This window comes from Sardina pilchardus, chromosome 7 (genome assembly GCF_963854185.1).
Source record: "Sardina pilchardus chromosome 7, fSarPil1.1, whole genome shotgun sequence".
NCBI classification, from domain to species: domain Eukaryota; kingdom Metazoa; phylum Chordata; class Actinopteri; order Clupeiformes; family Clupeidae; genus Sardina; species Sardina pilchardus.
This window is the reverse complement of record NC_085000.1, coordinates 2404218-2421354: the sequence shown is the minus strand read 5'-3', so window position 1 is coordinate 2421354 and position 17137 is coordinate 2404218. Positions and strand designations below refer to the sequence as shown.

General features: G+C 42.0%; 1 protein-coding gene across 3 annotated transcripts; it reads right to left on the bottom strand.

Moving 5' to 3' along the window:
• Positions 1 to 4619: 4619 nt before the first annotated feature.
• osbpl2a (oxysterol binding protein-like 2a) lies at positions 4620 to 16730 on the bottom strand. Of its 3 annotated transcripts, none has more exons than XM_062540307.1 (14): positions 16586 to 16730; positions 12463 to 12668; positions 12041 to 12152; positions 11466 to 11541; positions 11104 to 11238; positions 10829 to 10926; positions 10093 to 10275; positions 9786 to 9893; positions 9586 to 9675; positions 9131 to 9257; positions 7611 to 7730; positions 7362 to 7485; positions 6626 to 6716; positions 4620 to 5900 (listed from the first exon to the last, which is right to left on the bottom strand). In XM_062540307.1, exons 2-14 carry the CDS (start codon positions 12497 to 12499, stop codon positions 5798 to 5800), a joined length of 1404 nt encoding a protein of 467 aa, XP_062396291.1. In that variant the 5' UTR covers positions 12500 to 12668; positions 16586 to 16730; the 3' UTR covers positions 4620 to 5797. The 3 variants fall into 3 exon arrangements, with proteins under 3 accessions (XP_062396291.1, XP_062396293.1, XP_062396292.1); XM_062540309.1 differs by lacking the exon at positions 16586 to 16730 and adding an exon at positions 15482 to 15643; XM_062540308.1 differs by lacking the exon at positions 16586 to 16730 and adding an exon at positions 12925 to 13503.
• Between the last annotated feature and the right edge of the window lie 407 nt (positions 16731 to 17137).

The following is a 17137-nucleotide window of genomic DNA, read 5'->3' as shown; positions in this document are numbered from 1 at the left end:
TGCAGTGTCAACGTGGATTAATGAACCTTTATTCATTTGGATTTGCTTGCTGTTTCAAGTTAGCCTGCCATGTGTATTACAGATGAGATTTGTATCTACCACCGAGTTCAAGACGTTAAATGACCAGGAGTCACATATCCCCCTGTGATGTTCCGTGATCCGTCCGAAACAACATTTTTAGAGTCAGAGTCCAGACCCGAATTCATCAAAAAAGAGAGTGATGGCAAAAAAAAATGCCCAAAAAATGTGTGGACTAGAATCATTGTGAAGACATGGAGACTGAAGAGGCTTTATAAATACGGTAAGAACCAATTAAGAAAGATATTTTATATATATATTGTGAATTTTATATGAATTCCCAAGCTGGCCCCCCTGAAGCATGGCGGTCATAACAAAAACACCTCTCTCATTGTAAGATCCCCAGTTCTACAAATAGACCATTACTTTAATACAAGTATATGTTCTTCCTATACAAACTGGAACTAGAAAAGCACTCAGAGAGTGCAGACCTCCGCCAAGCGAAAACATAACTTCCTCCAGGATCAAGACGGTGATACGGATCACTCCCAAAATGTAATAACGTTTTATTTCAGATCTTCCGTGAAAATTTCATCAAAATCCATCCATAATTTTTTTTAGTTATCGTGCAGACAGACAGACAGACAGACAGACAGACAGACAGACAGACAGACAGACAGATGAAAACTTAATCTCCCTGGTGGAGGTAACAAGAGTACCACAACAGCACTTTGTTTTAAAGTAATGAAGAAATAATGTAACTAAGCAAAGGGTAAACAGAAACACCTCTAATGCAGTTTACCAGCACTACAAATTACAGTTCATCCTCCACAATGATCATAAAGCTGATCTCAGCCCTGTCAAAAATAATTATTTTTAGCTTGGTGGACCAGGACTTCATGGTCCGACAGCTTAGTATAAGATTATGGATAATGTTTCACACATAAATGGTCTAATGGTGAAGGTCTTGTGCAATTTGCCATCAGAACTCATATGTATCCTCAATTCACCATAATCAATTACACTGGTTTAAATACTAACAATAATCATCACGCATACAGGGTCTAAACACTAAACAACAGCTATATCAGAACTACCACAGACAGTTCTGTATTGTACAAGTATTAGCAAAAGTATGTGTTGTGGCTGAAAATGTAGCTTAACGCTACATATTGTGTACAATATATTATGAGTATGCTGTGAGAATTAGTGCTTTGTTTTTTTCTTCATCTTACCTGCTGTGGATCATCACTAGTTAGCCCACCAAGTAAATACTGTATTAAAGTCTGAAGCTACAGATTACTGGGGAATATTGTCCTGGTAACTTTTGACTGATTGGCTGAAAGTGATTGATTGGCACCTGAAAGTGAAAGAGAAAGAGCCCAACAGCAGCCTAGCGCAGCAGCCTAATAAACATTACCATGTGAATCACTGGAATCACTTTCCCATGTAAACAGCCCTGGCTGCTGCGGCAGTCTATCATTATAGTTAGATGAACTGATTACTGTAGGTACTCAAGGTCATGGACAAAGGTCAAGATCAAATTCTGCCCAGGCCAAGCTTTTCGCCATGCACTGACCATGCATTTTAGATCACCAAGATAGAGCCCATAGTATTACCAGTGCTTATAGGCACAATTTCTGAAACGATTGCATAGGATTGCTTGGGAAACATATGATGGCACAAAACTACTGTTGTTTAATACAGTGCAGTGTGTTCAGTATATAGGATGGAAGACAAGTCAACTCTCATTCAGAATGTCAGGATGACACTTGCTACAGTGCAGCAGCAAGACTACACTGAGCCCGCAGGCTTCCTAAATCCATAATTGAACTCGTGGCCCATAGATGGTTCCTGTATGGATCTCAGTCACCTCAGACTCAACAGACACCTAACTTGTAGCCTATTTATATTGCCCTTATTACAGGGCTCTTCAGAGTGCTGCAGAAAGTTCCATTCACATGAATGGGCCTTCCCAACGTTTGGAGGTTCATTTCCGATAATGACCAGCGTTCCATATTATCCCTCACATATACTCAAGCATAAACTAGTGGAGCCAATGACAGACACACCCTGTAGATCTGAGTTTGTTATTCTAGTAATAGACATCTGATACGTGTTGTTTTATAGTCAACAGAAATCCCCACAGATCTCCAAGGCAATAATAACATGTGTTCCCGTAAACCAGCTGATGTTCTGTCACTGATCTGCCTCTCAACATGGTTCAATGTCACATAAATTCAATTCAATTCAATTTTATTTATAGAGCGCCAAAATATTACACGTCTCAAGGCGCTTCACAGAGCGTCAAACCTTCAAAGAGAGCCCATGAGCAACAGGGGCAATGAAAAACTCCCTAGAATTGGAGATATATATAGGAAGAAACCTCAGACAGATCCACGACTCAAGGGCCCAACCCATCTGCCTAGGGTCAGTTAAGTAGAGTAAAGTCATTTGTAGTATCAGAAGGTTCAAGCAGTCCAGTATAGGGAATAAATAGTCCATCAGTAATCCATTAGTAATTTTGGAGGGTAATGGGTCGCTAGGATGTGTGGCCCAGGGATCCTGGCAGGGAACCACAGCAGGCGATGGTAGGGCAATCATAGGGATGATGATGGCAATGGCACTCAGGGGGATGGGACTTCAGGTGTGATGAGGGCCAGGCACAAAGATGGCTGATGACTGGTAATGGTTCACCTCACAAGTGAGGTATAGGGGAAAGGGAAGAGAAATAAAGTGTGTTAGTATTACTATAAGTCATAGTGGTTGGTATTAATAAGTATATAAATGGGAATATAAATTATTATACTATAGAGGGAAAAGGCAGAGGGGAGAGGGAGTTGAATGACAGGACAGAGAGAGAGGGAAGAGGGAGAGTAGAGAGAGACAGAGGGAGAGGGGAGAGAGAGTTGTACGGCATGACACATGAGAAGTCCATGACAGTGCTAAAGATCTGACACTGCAGCATTGAACTACACATGAAGAAATATCCTGAAAAGAAAACCAGACCATTAGAATTAAAATGTTATCTTTTAATGGTGGCATCTTATTTACTTTAATATTGCTAGTTTACAAATGGCCAGTTACATTACATGAGACAATAAAGTGTTTCTACTCCCGTTTGTAGACTATTCACATAAATCTGTACAATTGTGTTTTTGACGAGACAAAATAAGTCACAAAAAACATTGAGTGCAATTATATAAAGCATGAGTAAGTGGTTTACAACATCTATATGACTGAGGAGTAATGCACATATCATCACTGTGTAGATGTAATGGCACTCTACACATCTGAACAATGTCTAATGGCCAAATCGACCCAGGTGTTTAAATGCTCATCTGGTTTCTGCACAATTCAGGTAGCTGCACTTTGTATACATTGTGTGGCAAATATGTTACTACCTGTAAACTGGCTGAATGACATCACTACATACACACACACACACTTAAAAAAATGAGACAACATAGTTTTGTGTGTGTTGGGGGAGGGGGGGTGGCTAATGGGTGTGACATTAATAATGTGTCACTCATTTGGGAAGCTAGTGATTTTCTAAAATAGATGACACTGAGGGGATAAGTCATTTTAGTGGCCAGGGCCCCATCAATCACTCCTTGCAGCCCGCCCCTTCTACTCTGGACATGCCATATATGGTGTTATATATATACTGTAGATCATATATGAATTTACATTATCCTTCCTACACTACATGGACAGTATGGGATGGGAGGTCATAATACAGTTGAAGCTACTGTGCAATACCTTGATTTACAATCTATAACTGTAGCGTTATTTCAGTAGGTTATGTTGACTGAGGGGGGTGTGTGGAGAGGAGGGGGAGAAACCTTCAGCGCAATGTAAGTCAGGTATGCCCCCCCCAGCTTTGCTCCAGTATTTAAATCCCACCCCAGCCCTAAGTTTAGCCCCATACAAAGCGCACACAGCCACTGTGGCACAGTGCAACCAGCTGACAAAGTTAAAGACCCTGCACTTGCATCAGGCCAACTAAAAAGGACTGTACACAAACAGACACATTCTTTCAGACTAGACCTAACTCTCTACAAATGCTCTGTAGACAAGACGGCTCGAACAGACATGACATTCTGAGAAGATGTTTGCATAGATTTTCTTTCTCCGACCTAGAAATCACAGTATCTGAGATATTTTGTTTGTTTGTTGTTGAGAAAAACTGTTGAGAATTGTGGTGCCTTGAGAGCAGTCTCACTGAGGTCATTTCTTAGCAATAACTTAGGAAGGAAACCCAGAGGTCACAAACACACACACACACACACACACACACCCCCACCACACACACACACACGATCCAAGTTAGACACTCAACTCTCTCGCTCTCTTAACCTTGTGCTGAATTAAAAAAAAAAGAAAATTAAAATAAAAAACAAGTGTCAGGTACCATGTGCATGTTTATGTGTGTTTATGTTGAAAGTATCTTCACATTCAGTATCCACACAGTCAAAAAGCATGCCGACCCACTGTCTATGCCACAGAGGAGAATATTCACCCTCCAAAAGGTTCTTAAGTTCTATGGCTTTAGATTCTAGGAATAACTGCTTTGGCAACCATAAAAACACACACTGGTGTAAGCTCTTCAAATATTCATGTTAATTCATTCATCTTAAATCATTTATAAACCTTTACTGAGGAAGTAAACATTATTAGAAGCAGCTTTCATATTTCTGAATTCTAGTCGTAAAACCAAAAGAAAAAAAACCCTCTGGAACATAGTTAAGCATGCATGCGACAACCATGTACATACATGTTTAAAATGTCGGCAGAGGTCAACCCTCTCAAGGTCACTGAGATTCGGTTAGAGATTTTGACCTGAGACTGTCCTACGGTCACTCTCATGACGATGAGCTGAAAAAGTACAGCAACCCCTCTGATAGGCTGTGCCGGGGCTAGTAGCGCTCATGGTGAGACGCCGGTCTATCTTGGCTTGAGTCGATTGGATTTCTCAGGCAAATATCACTTAAGCTAAAGTGAAATGTTTTAACCGATTGCCGATTGTTGTGAGCCAACCACATCTTGCCAACCATCACTGCCATCATTCTGAAAGCCTACTGCCTACCATCACAGAGGTCAGGTTAGTGGAAAAAAAATGGTATTACATACCATACACATGATACAAATATTAGCATTTGTTTGAAAGTTTAAATAGCTTCACGATTCTATCATAAATATCATAGTTTGTTTTCTTCTCAGTGACTGAAACCTGGTTAGAAAGTGTTTAGAATTCCAAAATGTCACAGTATTTTGAGAGGATTTCGTCCTGTTCCAAGTGACACAACCTGCATCCAATAAAACAAGCACCTGACTGAAGCAAATCCTACAAGAGGAAAAAAGTGCTGGGGTGGAGGGGGGTTGAAGCATGGTCATCATAAACAATCACAAATGGCAAATAAACCCCTGTTGTATAAAACTGCAGACAAGAAAATTTTAAAAATAAAATAAAACCTTAACAAACCTAATAAAAAGAAACGTTAAACAAAAATACAGAGTTTCCAGGTTCCAGTTCAAGAGTCACTTGAAAGAGATGAGAGGTTATGTCAGTTCAGTAAACCGTTAAATTTCAAATCTCACATTCTATTGGATCATTTAAAAAAGTATGTAGATAGTGTAAGGAGAGATTAGAGCAGAGGGGATATGATATGAGTCCAGAAGGCAAGAGAGAGACACTGAGAGAGGGCCACACAGAGGCTCAAACAAAACCATCCTCTCCCTTTCTCTCTCTCTCTCTCTCTCTCTCCCTCAGCCCTCATCAGTAGATCGTCGGGCAGTCGGTGAACTTCCTGTCGAAGTAACCGCCAACGTAGATCCAGTCCTGGGCACCAGTATGGGGGTTGGTGCCCTGGTGAAACCACCTGAGCAGGTAGGCACAGAGACACACATGGGCAGATATGAGACCACTAACGTGAAGAGTTTTACCCACTTCATGAAATCAAATCACTAATTATATTAAAAGGAAACGTATGATTAAATTGATCTTTGGAGAAGAGCTCAAAGGATGTCTACTCAGAAACATTAGGAAGGAATGTAATGTCCGCAACACTGATAAATTGCTCCCGTTTAATGAAAATGCAACGTTTCGACCCTCCTGATGAAGACCCAGTAGGGTCGAAACGTTGCATTTTCATTAAACGGGAGCAATTTATCAGTGTTGTGGACATTACATTCCTTCCTAAGTTACTCTCCATTTGTCCTGCACCTGCAAGGTGGGATGTGCACACAGCTACTTTTCTTAATACTCAGAAACATTACACACACATTAAGATTAAGAAGATACTGCATCCAAAAAAAAAAAGAATTTAACAATGAGAGACAAAAGCACAGTTACTTTTGTCTCTCATTGTTACATTCTTTCTTTTTTTCATGACTTTTTCTTTGGTTTGTGCCAAAATGTTGTTGGGAATGGTTCAGTGTAAATTAGTATTAATGCATCTGCGAGGCTTTCAGTGTGTGTTAGCGGTCAAGACTGACATTGTAATGGTGGTGGTTAGAGAGGTTCCCCCTTCACTGTGAAGCGCTTTGAGTGTCAAGAAAAGTGCTATATAAATGTGACATGTTGTTGTTTGTGCTCAAGACTGACCTGTTAGACCAATCCTCTTCATCTTTCGCTCGCTCCTTTCGTGACGCTCTCTGTTTCTCCTCCAGTCTCTCCTTCTCTGTACTTGCCGTGTCTTAAACACAGAGAACAGCAACACTACTTCAACACAAAGTGCTGACAAAGCTACTGATTACAATCGCAGGACACCTACAAATATTTGAAGACACTAGATCATACAGCCAAGATAAGATGGGCTTGTATTAGACAGGCTGTCTAATAGCCTACAAGACATTCTCTGCGTTCAACATACTGTACATAATGGTATACAAGGCTGTCTTTGCGTTCAACATACTGTACATAATGGTATACAAGGCTGTAAGGTTATTGTCAAGGTGTTACTACACTCCCTGAGCTGAGCAGTCATATAAGAGACCTTTAGTCATTTTATCATTCTTATTATTGTACTACATACAGTACGAGATAACTCATGAAGTACGACGAACAGATAAACAGACATGAAATTGGTAACACTCGCTCTATAGCTCGTCGCTGCTACCGGAGCGGGACCACAGAATCAGCAGCAGGTCCTGGGACAGGACAGGACAGGACAGGGCAGGACAGGAGAGGACAGGACAGGACACTATTGCATCAAAACGTTGGTCACTAGCACCATTAAAGCCTGTTTTAATTATTTGTCAGCTTTTCCGGTCCTTTCCTGGGTTCAGTCTTCCAAAGTGGCCCAGGAGCTGCTGCAGATAAACGGGCATGTTTCTCTTACCGATGTCTCCGTTCTCCATGGCTCGGACGTCGGGGCGAAGACGACAGTCAGTAGGTGCCAGCACCTTTTCCATGCCAGGTTCCAGCTCGTTCAGAGACATGGCGAAGTTGGTGAAGTTGTACATCTGAAAAAGAAATTGAGAGAGACTGAAACAGTGAGTTTCTGCAGAGAAAACGGGTCAAGTTATGGATTGGAAGTTATACATTTAATTATTGGAAAGCCAGAATAATAGTGTGTGTGTGTGTGTACCTGAGTTGAGTGTGCAGGTCGTGGTGCTATCCTCCACAGCAGGGTACTTCCTGGAATCATGGTGACGGTCTCCTGAAGCTCAGGCATCTCATCAGCATCGTCGCCTCCTGCACTCTGCTCCTAACCACCACAAACATGGCGCATCACTACAGTGGCAGTGAACAAATGTAATGTCCCCAATACTGCTTTAAGCTCCCATATTTAATGTTTAAAATGCAATGTTTTTGTGCCTTTATAAACATTAAATAGGGCCTACTGTAAGTAAAGCTTCGCCTGTGCTTCGCCCTCAATATAGTCCCAAGTAAATACCTGCCAAGTCTTAATCTGTATTGCCATTTGTACGCGTTGTGAAGACAGGCCACAAGAGGTAAGTTATATCTTTTGTGTTGGCTCACTTTTACCCACAACATGCTATCCAGCAACAAAGGATTCCATTCACTATGCTAAGCTAACCTAGCAGGGGACTACCACAATGCATTCACGGAGACAAAATTCTTTTTGCTCACTTATCGAACTCTAGGGGACACGGTGAATAACCCAATTTCATACAACGGTGGCGTGTTCCTTTAAAGCCGTGTTGTGGGCATTACATTTTTTCACTGAAGCAAGTTCCATTTGTCCTGCACCTGCCAGAAGGTGGGATGTGCACACAATAACTTTTTTGAACATCACTACAGTGCTCATGTGCACAGATCAGAGGGTTGCCTATGGCACACATTACCATCTACAGTAGAACATTTTATGGACAATTTGAAACAAGACTGTGGCACATCTACAGAGCATCTACACTAACAGGTCAGACAAGGCACTATGTGGTTCCTGCTTCTATTATTTCCTAGTGTGCAAAGGACATTTTTTGGTAAGTTATGTTTAGTAATCCCCATCTACATTTTTGTTGGGTTTATTTGAAATGTTCTAGCATTACTCCATTAGGGGCAGACTGTAATCTAAAATGCAAATGAAAATCGCCAAATGACCTTGAACAAATATGATAGATCACTTTATGAAGAATGTGTGGCAGAATGTGTGGACTACCATATTAAGAGCAGGATCATAACAGGGCTTAAAGGGTTCTTAGGTCATGATCTTTTAGAGCATCTAACCAGCTGCCAACTAAGATGTCTGTAAGCCATACTGTATCTAACATTCAGTTCCTTGATTCAGAATACTGTTAGAGCTTTATGCAAATACTAGGACTATAGGATCATACTTTTGGACTTTCTGAAAGGCGGAAGGTGCAAATTCTACCCAGCCACTAGGCTAAGAAATCACAAGCTAACCATACTACTGGACTTACAACAACAACACTACTGCTATGCTATCAACTTTACCTTTATGATCAACCACTGCATGTGTATAACTTCAAAATAAAAACAACAGTAAGAGCCATTTAGATGTGTTACGGGGACTATGATAGAGCACCTGAAGTCCTTTACAGTGCATCTATAGCACTAACATTCTCTTACACAAGATCAAAACCTTATATTTACATTTCTGACAAAGTCCATGTGCAGCTCTACCTGTTTGTGTTTCTTGGAATCTCCTCCCGATTTCTTCTCTGCTTTCTTGTTGGCCTCATACACTTTTGGCTCCACACAATACAAACACTCTGTCCACTTGCCATATAATATCCGTCGCTTCTTCTTACTGCATACACACCACAGAGAGAGAGAGAGAGAGAGAGAGAGAGAGAAAGAAAAGAAAGATAGAGAGAGAGAGAGAGAGACAGGGATGGATGGATAGATAGATGGATAGATAGAGAGAGAGAGAGAGAGAGAGAGAGACAGAGAGAAAAAGAGTGAGAGAGACAGAGAGAGAACAAAGGTACTGGATCAGGTGAGGGATTAGGCAAACAAATATGATATGATCAAATAGGATCCATTTACTTCAGTGGAGTCAGATATGCTGTAATGTTGCCAATGAGGCAAGACACCGTAACATTATATTCCACTCAGCCCTGAAAGAACAGGCTCACCTCTTGTCCTGGATGTGCCCCTCCACTCTGTGCAGTTCCTTCCCAAACATGCCGCACGGCTTGAAGTTCAGAACACATTTATCCCCAGTGCTGCATCACAGGACCAGAACAGAAGCAGGAAACACATTCTTAGTCCTCCATTTTGAAGAATGAAACGAAACGCAAATGAAAATGAAGATGTCTTATCAACTCCGACTTACCTGTGATTCACAATCTCCACCGTGCCATACTGCTCGATCCAGAGTTTACCCAGAATGACGTTGTGCACACAACAGAAGGGGTTTGTCCAAGTGTACACCTCCCTGTGTCTGCAGCATAGCAGGACAAGAACGGTTGGTTGCTTATGGGAAATACACACGAGTCCTTGCGACTCGAGTTGCGCACAAGGCAGCATGGGAACACCCAGGCCACCTGAAAGCCAGATATCCCTAACTTTTTGTGAGTAGTGTGTACAGTACATGCAGTTTATTTAGTATTTAGTATTTAGTTTGTGGCACCCATACTCACTTGAGCAGCTCTAAAGTCATGGTGCCTTTGGGCTCGGCCTCCACACTCTTGCCCCAGAACTTGAGTTTGGGGTAGATGGATCCGTGGAACTCAAAGTCCTGGTTGAGGGACTGTGCATGGAAGGCACTAATAGGGGGGTGGTGACTGACTTGCTCCGAAATCAGACGGTACCCCTCATCCTCCCTGTGAACATGTGAGAAGGAATAAGCGTGGGAAATGGACACTCAGTTTTACTTAAATCATAATCAAATTCAATCACTTTCAATCACAGACCTGGCTCAAAATCTGGTATAGACCTTCAAAGAACAGTGATTACTTGCACGGTCCTGGACACTTTCAATAGGAAACAAAGTGGCTCTGACGGAGCAATACCCTCATATAGGGTTTATATACATACAATCTTTTGCCAGGTTCATGGACTAAAAGTTGCCGCACACTCAGGCTCCATACGATAGGTCTTTACTTAACTACATGTCGGCCTATAAGGCCCTCATCAGATTTTCATGGGTCCATGGACTACACCTTTCAAAAGCATATGGGCTTGGCATAGGTTTTTCTGATCGCTTATAATCCTTATGAACTAAGCCTGTGACCTATGAATTCCTTCTGCTGATCCTGATCCACGGGCACAGGGAAATCCTCACACATACACATGGTTAAGGAGGGATGATTGAGTAGAGTAGAGAGTTGACTAAGTATAGGCCTATGCTGCTGTGTGTAGATAAACCAGGCTCACCTTACGAGCTCGTAGGTCTCCCCCAGTAGAGGGTTGAAGGGCTTTCCAGTTCTGTCCCACTGCGATGCCACTGCTGAGACCGCAAAGGCAGCTACCAGCTAGAAGCAGAAACATGATCATTAGATCATGACTGAACATGCACATGTCTGCATACAGCATGGGTGATACTATCTGTGGCTGCGCGCTTTAATGTACACAGAACAACTTGTTCAACTGGTCCACGCAGTGGACGAGAGTCGATTTCATGCCTCAGTGGGGGCCTGTTGGTGGCTCACCTGCATGCGGTCTATGGAGTCTGACAAAGTGCAAGCCTTGTGGATGAGGTATGTGTGCTCCATGTACTCGGAGAGGCGCTGCAGAAAGCTCAATGGCTCATTAAAGATGATGGGCATTGTGATCTTTGACAGCTCCTGTTGATGATTCACGACAGAGTTAATTAGAACATCACACACTTGAAAGGACCACAAAACAAGTTCACAAGGTCAATTTGTAGACATACCGGTTTAGCCTCTCAGTCTCACAGTGCTACATAACATTTTCTAAACTATTCCACGCGCACGTATTAAACCAGAAAAGCAGACACGGTAATGATATCCTGGTAGCCAATATGCATTGTTGAAATTCTTAACATCCTCACCATGCCAATGCATTTCTTCAGGAAGCCCCAAACGCTGAAATTATTTCTGGCAAACATGGGTGCTGGGAGAGTCGTCCTGTGGAACAAGTTACACCAGAATACATTAAGTTACACCAGGATACATTACACCAAGTTACATATAACATGGAGACGATGACAAACAAAACACTTAATTCTAAAACGGAATTAGGAAATTCTAAAACGGGATTAAATTAACTGTTGTAAAATCCAACACAAACATACACCTTGACTGTATTTTGTTCTATAGTAATGCGCTACCACAACTTACACAAATGCTAGAGTAGCTGACTGTGTCTCAATGTTGCTTGGCAACCATTCAGATAAAGGAAATATATTTCTTGGCGTAAAAAATATTTTGTGTGAATACATGGTTACATTTCTCGTTGCTGTACCTTTGTTTCATGAAACCTTGTGAGATATACTGTATGTAGTAACCGTTTTAGAAAAGCAATACGCCACTTACCAAGTCCATAGTTTACACTGATTTTAGTGCAAACTACGGCCTCTCGGGGCTTATTGTTTTAGTTTACGCTGAGACAGACTGAGATACCCACCTCCTCTCCCATACCCCATTCTCTGAAAGTGCACTGCCATTGGAGGTCTGTTTGCCCTCATACACAAGCGCATCTTTAAAGCTGACCTCACAGGAGTCGTCCGATTCCAGTCCTATGAGATAAGAGGGCAAAACAGAGGCCAATCTAGTTCAAACAAGTTCAAACAAGTACAAGTAAACAGTCTTTACATAAAGTCATTACAAGGGGCCCAACATTGCAACATCACTTTCTCAGTTAAATGTCATCACATGAGAGCTCGCAAAAGTAGCCTGTAGACATTTCTTGGACGTTAGCACTGGCACACTAGCAGACTTGGCATTGCATTCTGTAACTGACATCCCTGTATGACATAATACATGCCGCTGCCCCCACGTGTGTTCCTGAAATGATCAGGATGCTTCAGCGTCAACAGAAACGCTCACCTGTCTCCGCGTCATAGAACTCCTCCTCGCTGTTCATGCTGAGCGGTTCGATGGGCTGCCAGTGTCACTCAGAGGGCATTGCTCCTGGGGACGGACACACGACCACGACCACGACTGCTCGCTCTCTCTCTCTCTCTCTCTCTCCCTCTCTCTTGCTCACTCGCTCAGGCTTCCCCCAGCTGGTGCTCACCGGCTCTGGCTGAAACCTGACACAGGGAACACACACAGCACAAGTCACGCAGCTGAGCGCACCTTCACAAATCAGCACCTCACACAGAGCCACACACACACAGTACAAATTGGCATCCTACACAGAGTGGGCCCCTAAACAAAAAACCGACTGCACCCTATACAAATAAGCACTCTATACCACTTTTCTAAGCATACAAAGCAGCATAGTACACAGACTTTCACCCTATACAAATTGGCATACTTTACGAACTTCAGCACTACATTACAGACCTGCGGGCCAGCAAGGTACAGGGTAAGACAGCAAGAACTAGCTACCACTGTGTCTTTGAAAACTCTCTGAGCTTTAGTCTTAGTTTCCTGTGGCCTGAACTACTTTGCCTTTCACCATCATCGCTGAAATTAAAATCAATTCCAGAACAGAGGCTTCCCGGTTGCATAATGTTGTTTTTCTGTGGACTTTCGCAGGCAGGTCAAACCACCATAGCCTTACAGTGCCAGAGTAAATCAGTCATGGCAGGCATGTGGAGGCTGATAAGACCTTGAAGAGGAGGAAAACCAAATGAAAACGGAAACGCAAGAAACACACCCAACAGGGGCAGTAACCATGACGACGCGCTTTCTCACAGCATTCTGCAGTGTTTCGGTGATCACTTCATCGTTGTTATGGTTATGGGATTTGGCGGATGTTTTTGTCCAAAGTGACATACAAATAAAAAAAATACAACAATCTATTTAACAGTGAACAATTGAAAAAGCTGGTCAGACTACATTAGGGAGAAGAGCAAATATATCATCAAACGGTCTTGCAAACACATTGGCATGCTTTTTGTTTTGTTTTGTTTTAAATCTGACTTTTACATGTTACACACAACTGAAATCCACTCATGCAACATCCACTAACGTTTAGGTGAAAAGTTGTGTGTGCAATCTCTGTGCAATCACTGTGCAAGAATCGACTAACATGCACCCTCGCAAAACATTTAGATGAATAATTTAGTCCCTGCAGACGGCTGGTGTTCTATGCTGCTGCACACAAATTCTGTGACATGTGCAAGGGAAGTATGTAAGCACGGAAGGGAGGCATGCAAGCACGGAGCAAGGCCACACATGAGATGCCGTTTAAGATTTAAAAGGTCTTTCAGCACTCAGAGCAGCGCTTCTCTGTACAGAAAAGACTTCTCTAACTTCCACAGAGCGCACTCCAAGAGAGGCTTATGAGAACGAAAACACCTGCTGGACTCAGTACAGATGAAAATAAATACTGGATTAAGTGAGGGGCTCACTCCAGTTTGTCTCACACTCGTGTCCAAATCTAGTGTAACCATATGTTGTCCATCCATAGTCTATAAAGCCTCTGTACTGGTACAATAGTGTCGACCATGGCCTTTCCATACTATTTTGTAATAAATTGATGGCTCTGTACCATATTCGTAAACGCAGGCATTACACAATCTTGGCAAGACTAGTATGTCTGGTCTATTATCTAGGTGCGGAGCCTAAATTTCACTGACATTCCAGAAGTTGAATCCCAGATATTAAGTTTCTCTGAGCTTCTGAGATTTTGAGATTTGTTCAAGGATGAGGGCTGCAGAGAAACCTTAGGCTAGCTGCCCAGGAAAACATAAAGGGATACATACCAGCATTAAGATATTTTTCTGTGAGTACACTGCAAACAAATAAACCAATCACTGACTGTACACTAATTCTAAGAGGAGCTCACTGCTAATCGTATGAATCCAACACATGTGCCAGACAAAATGACTAGATGAGTGCAATTAGCCTAACAATGTCATCATGGTTCTAAACACTAGATCAACTGAACAACCTGAAATGACCCTTGCTACAGTAGGCTACACCCAGCTGCACCCACCATCTCTGAATTACACAAATGGATAGCAGCCATGCAAATCAGTATGGATTGCTACAGAGGCGTTACTGAAAGATATCACACATCAGCACAATAAAATAAAGTACAAACATGTAAATTTCACTGACTGGGGTGAATGACGTAGGCTTTCAAATGTTCTGCTGTTTTATCTGGACACATGAAGAGTTCAGATGCAAAACTGTCTAAATCCATCCATTTCTTTTCAATGAGCATTTTTCTTTTTTTTAGGTTTTGCCTTGAAGGTTTTTGCCTAGAAGGCTTTTTAGGTTTTTGCCTAGAAATCGATATTTCAGACCATGAAGAGAGTGGTGTTTAGTGGATTTTGAAATGAAATGATGATAGCCTACAGTATACTGTGTGGGGAGCATTCACTCACAGGTGGCATTTGGGTTTTGCATCTGAACTCTTCATTATGGATTGACACCCAAACATCCACCCAATTTATGTAGGCCTACCACAAATACAGCATTTCTTTTTTTATTTTGCAATGCCATCAAAAGAATATACAACCTTAAGCCAGAACAAACCATGTCAAGGTAACGAAGACAGAATTAATACAGAGTATAGAGCTCCCCAGTCCCGCCCCTCCTCCGAGAGAGGTGCTTGTCCGGAAGTAAAATTCTCATTCATTTCTCCCATTGACTTCTGGAAAAATTCGGATATAAAGAGTTTTAGACCATGCCTTAGGCTAACCAGCTACGATGTGACTCATAAGCATATAACTTATAATTTCGAGTGAAAAAATGAACAGAAAATGTAAAAAAAGCGAAAGGTACAAGACTGTGTACATATCTTAAATTCCGAGATAGAGAACTCAAATCCCAGGATGCTTTGCAAACGTACTGCTTTTGAGCCACCGGTCAGTCACAAACAAATGTTTCTAGCTAAATTGCACTTTATTCAAGTGCTGTACTGTAAAATGCAAAACAACAAGCGTACCATATCCCCAGTTGAGATTGTCAGGCTACAGTTGAGCAACACAATGGTGACATTTTTAGGTTTCCCATAATATGTTTAACCAATGCAAATGTAGCCTAAGCGTTGCAAAATGTGCTAGAACAGATCTGACAGCAATATCAGCCTGTTAAGGCGCTGGGAAACTGATACAAGTACCCAACCCACCCTAAGCCCAAGAGAATGCCGATCCCTGCTCTGCTATTAAATATACCGCGTCAAAACACTTCCACAGTATCCTTAGCTCTCTTTTCTCACAACTTGTTACTGACGACTGAACCACAAACCCGTGCTCCTGCACATGAGCAAACAGAATGTTATCCACTGTGTGGCTAACGCTAAAGCTAACGAAATGGCAAAATATCAACAAATCAGCTGAGGGGAAGCACAACAGCAAATTAGATGGACAGCTGTGCTGCCAAGTTCAGCCAATGGTGGGAGGCTCAGCAGAAACTGCCAGAAGCATAATTCACGTTTCAATCGCCGCTAAAGGTCAGCCAACTCAACCAAATGCACGGCACTGAAGTCGCTGAACGCTTGCACACAGCAGAGCAAGCAAGCCCCCTTATATGCCCCATAATGTGGTTACACTTACTGCTCGCTGAGTGTATTAGCTACGTAACTTAGCCTGGGGTAAAAGGGGCTATCTTAGCTAAGCTAACAAGCTTGCTACAATATCATTGTGCGTCCAAGTAAGCCATCATCACCCTAACTCACGAAATGAGACTCATGTAGCAGATTAGATTACTTTCATTTCATTTAAGAACACCGTTTCTATCACAGTGACCGACACTTCTCAATGACATGACGGTGTCCACACCACACATGCATTTCACTTCTCGTGCAAACTCAATTGCTACCTTCGACTTTGATTCATGAACCACAGCTGAGAAGCGACCATGGAAGCGACAACGCAAGCTAACCAGAGAACCAAAAGCTCTTCATGCTGTACCAGTGCTGAATATCATTTGAACCAACTAACGTCAACTAAATAACTTTTGATAAAAACAGCAAATACAGAACGACAATGGCTCATCGCGAAATTGAGACTGACATTTTAAGCTGATATCAAGAAATGAATTGTTTTACCTGTTGTGGTCCAGTATGTAAAACTGTTTGTATTTCTCCGATGGGACAGCAAAATATTCAGCAGCTCATAAGTCAGAAACAGGGACGGAAGTGTGTAGTACAGGTCCAATCATTGATGGATATTTGTCCTATCACTACGCAAGGAATTCCAGGATCACCAACAACAAACATTTCGTATGGGCGTGTGCGCAATGACAGACACACCGAACACCTATGAGAATATAGATATTCGCAGCCACTGAACGCCATAAAGGGGTGGGGATATGTCCGGAGGCGGGATATAAAACGATAGCTATGTGCTAAAAAGGGTATGGATGGGTGTTATTTATAAGCGTTGTCATATTTCAGAGTTAGTTTTGACAGCTGTTGTTCCTATCTAGTCCATTGCGATTATCTCCGGGCAATTGCCCATTAAACTGTGAACTACTTTAATCCGTATATTTACTCAATGTATTAAATTCAATGTATATTTCATTATTTGATAGGTCTCTCGGACAGACCACCATATGTGTGTGAAATGGCATTAGAGGCATTCAATAACTGGATTATAAT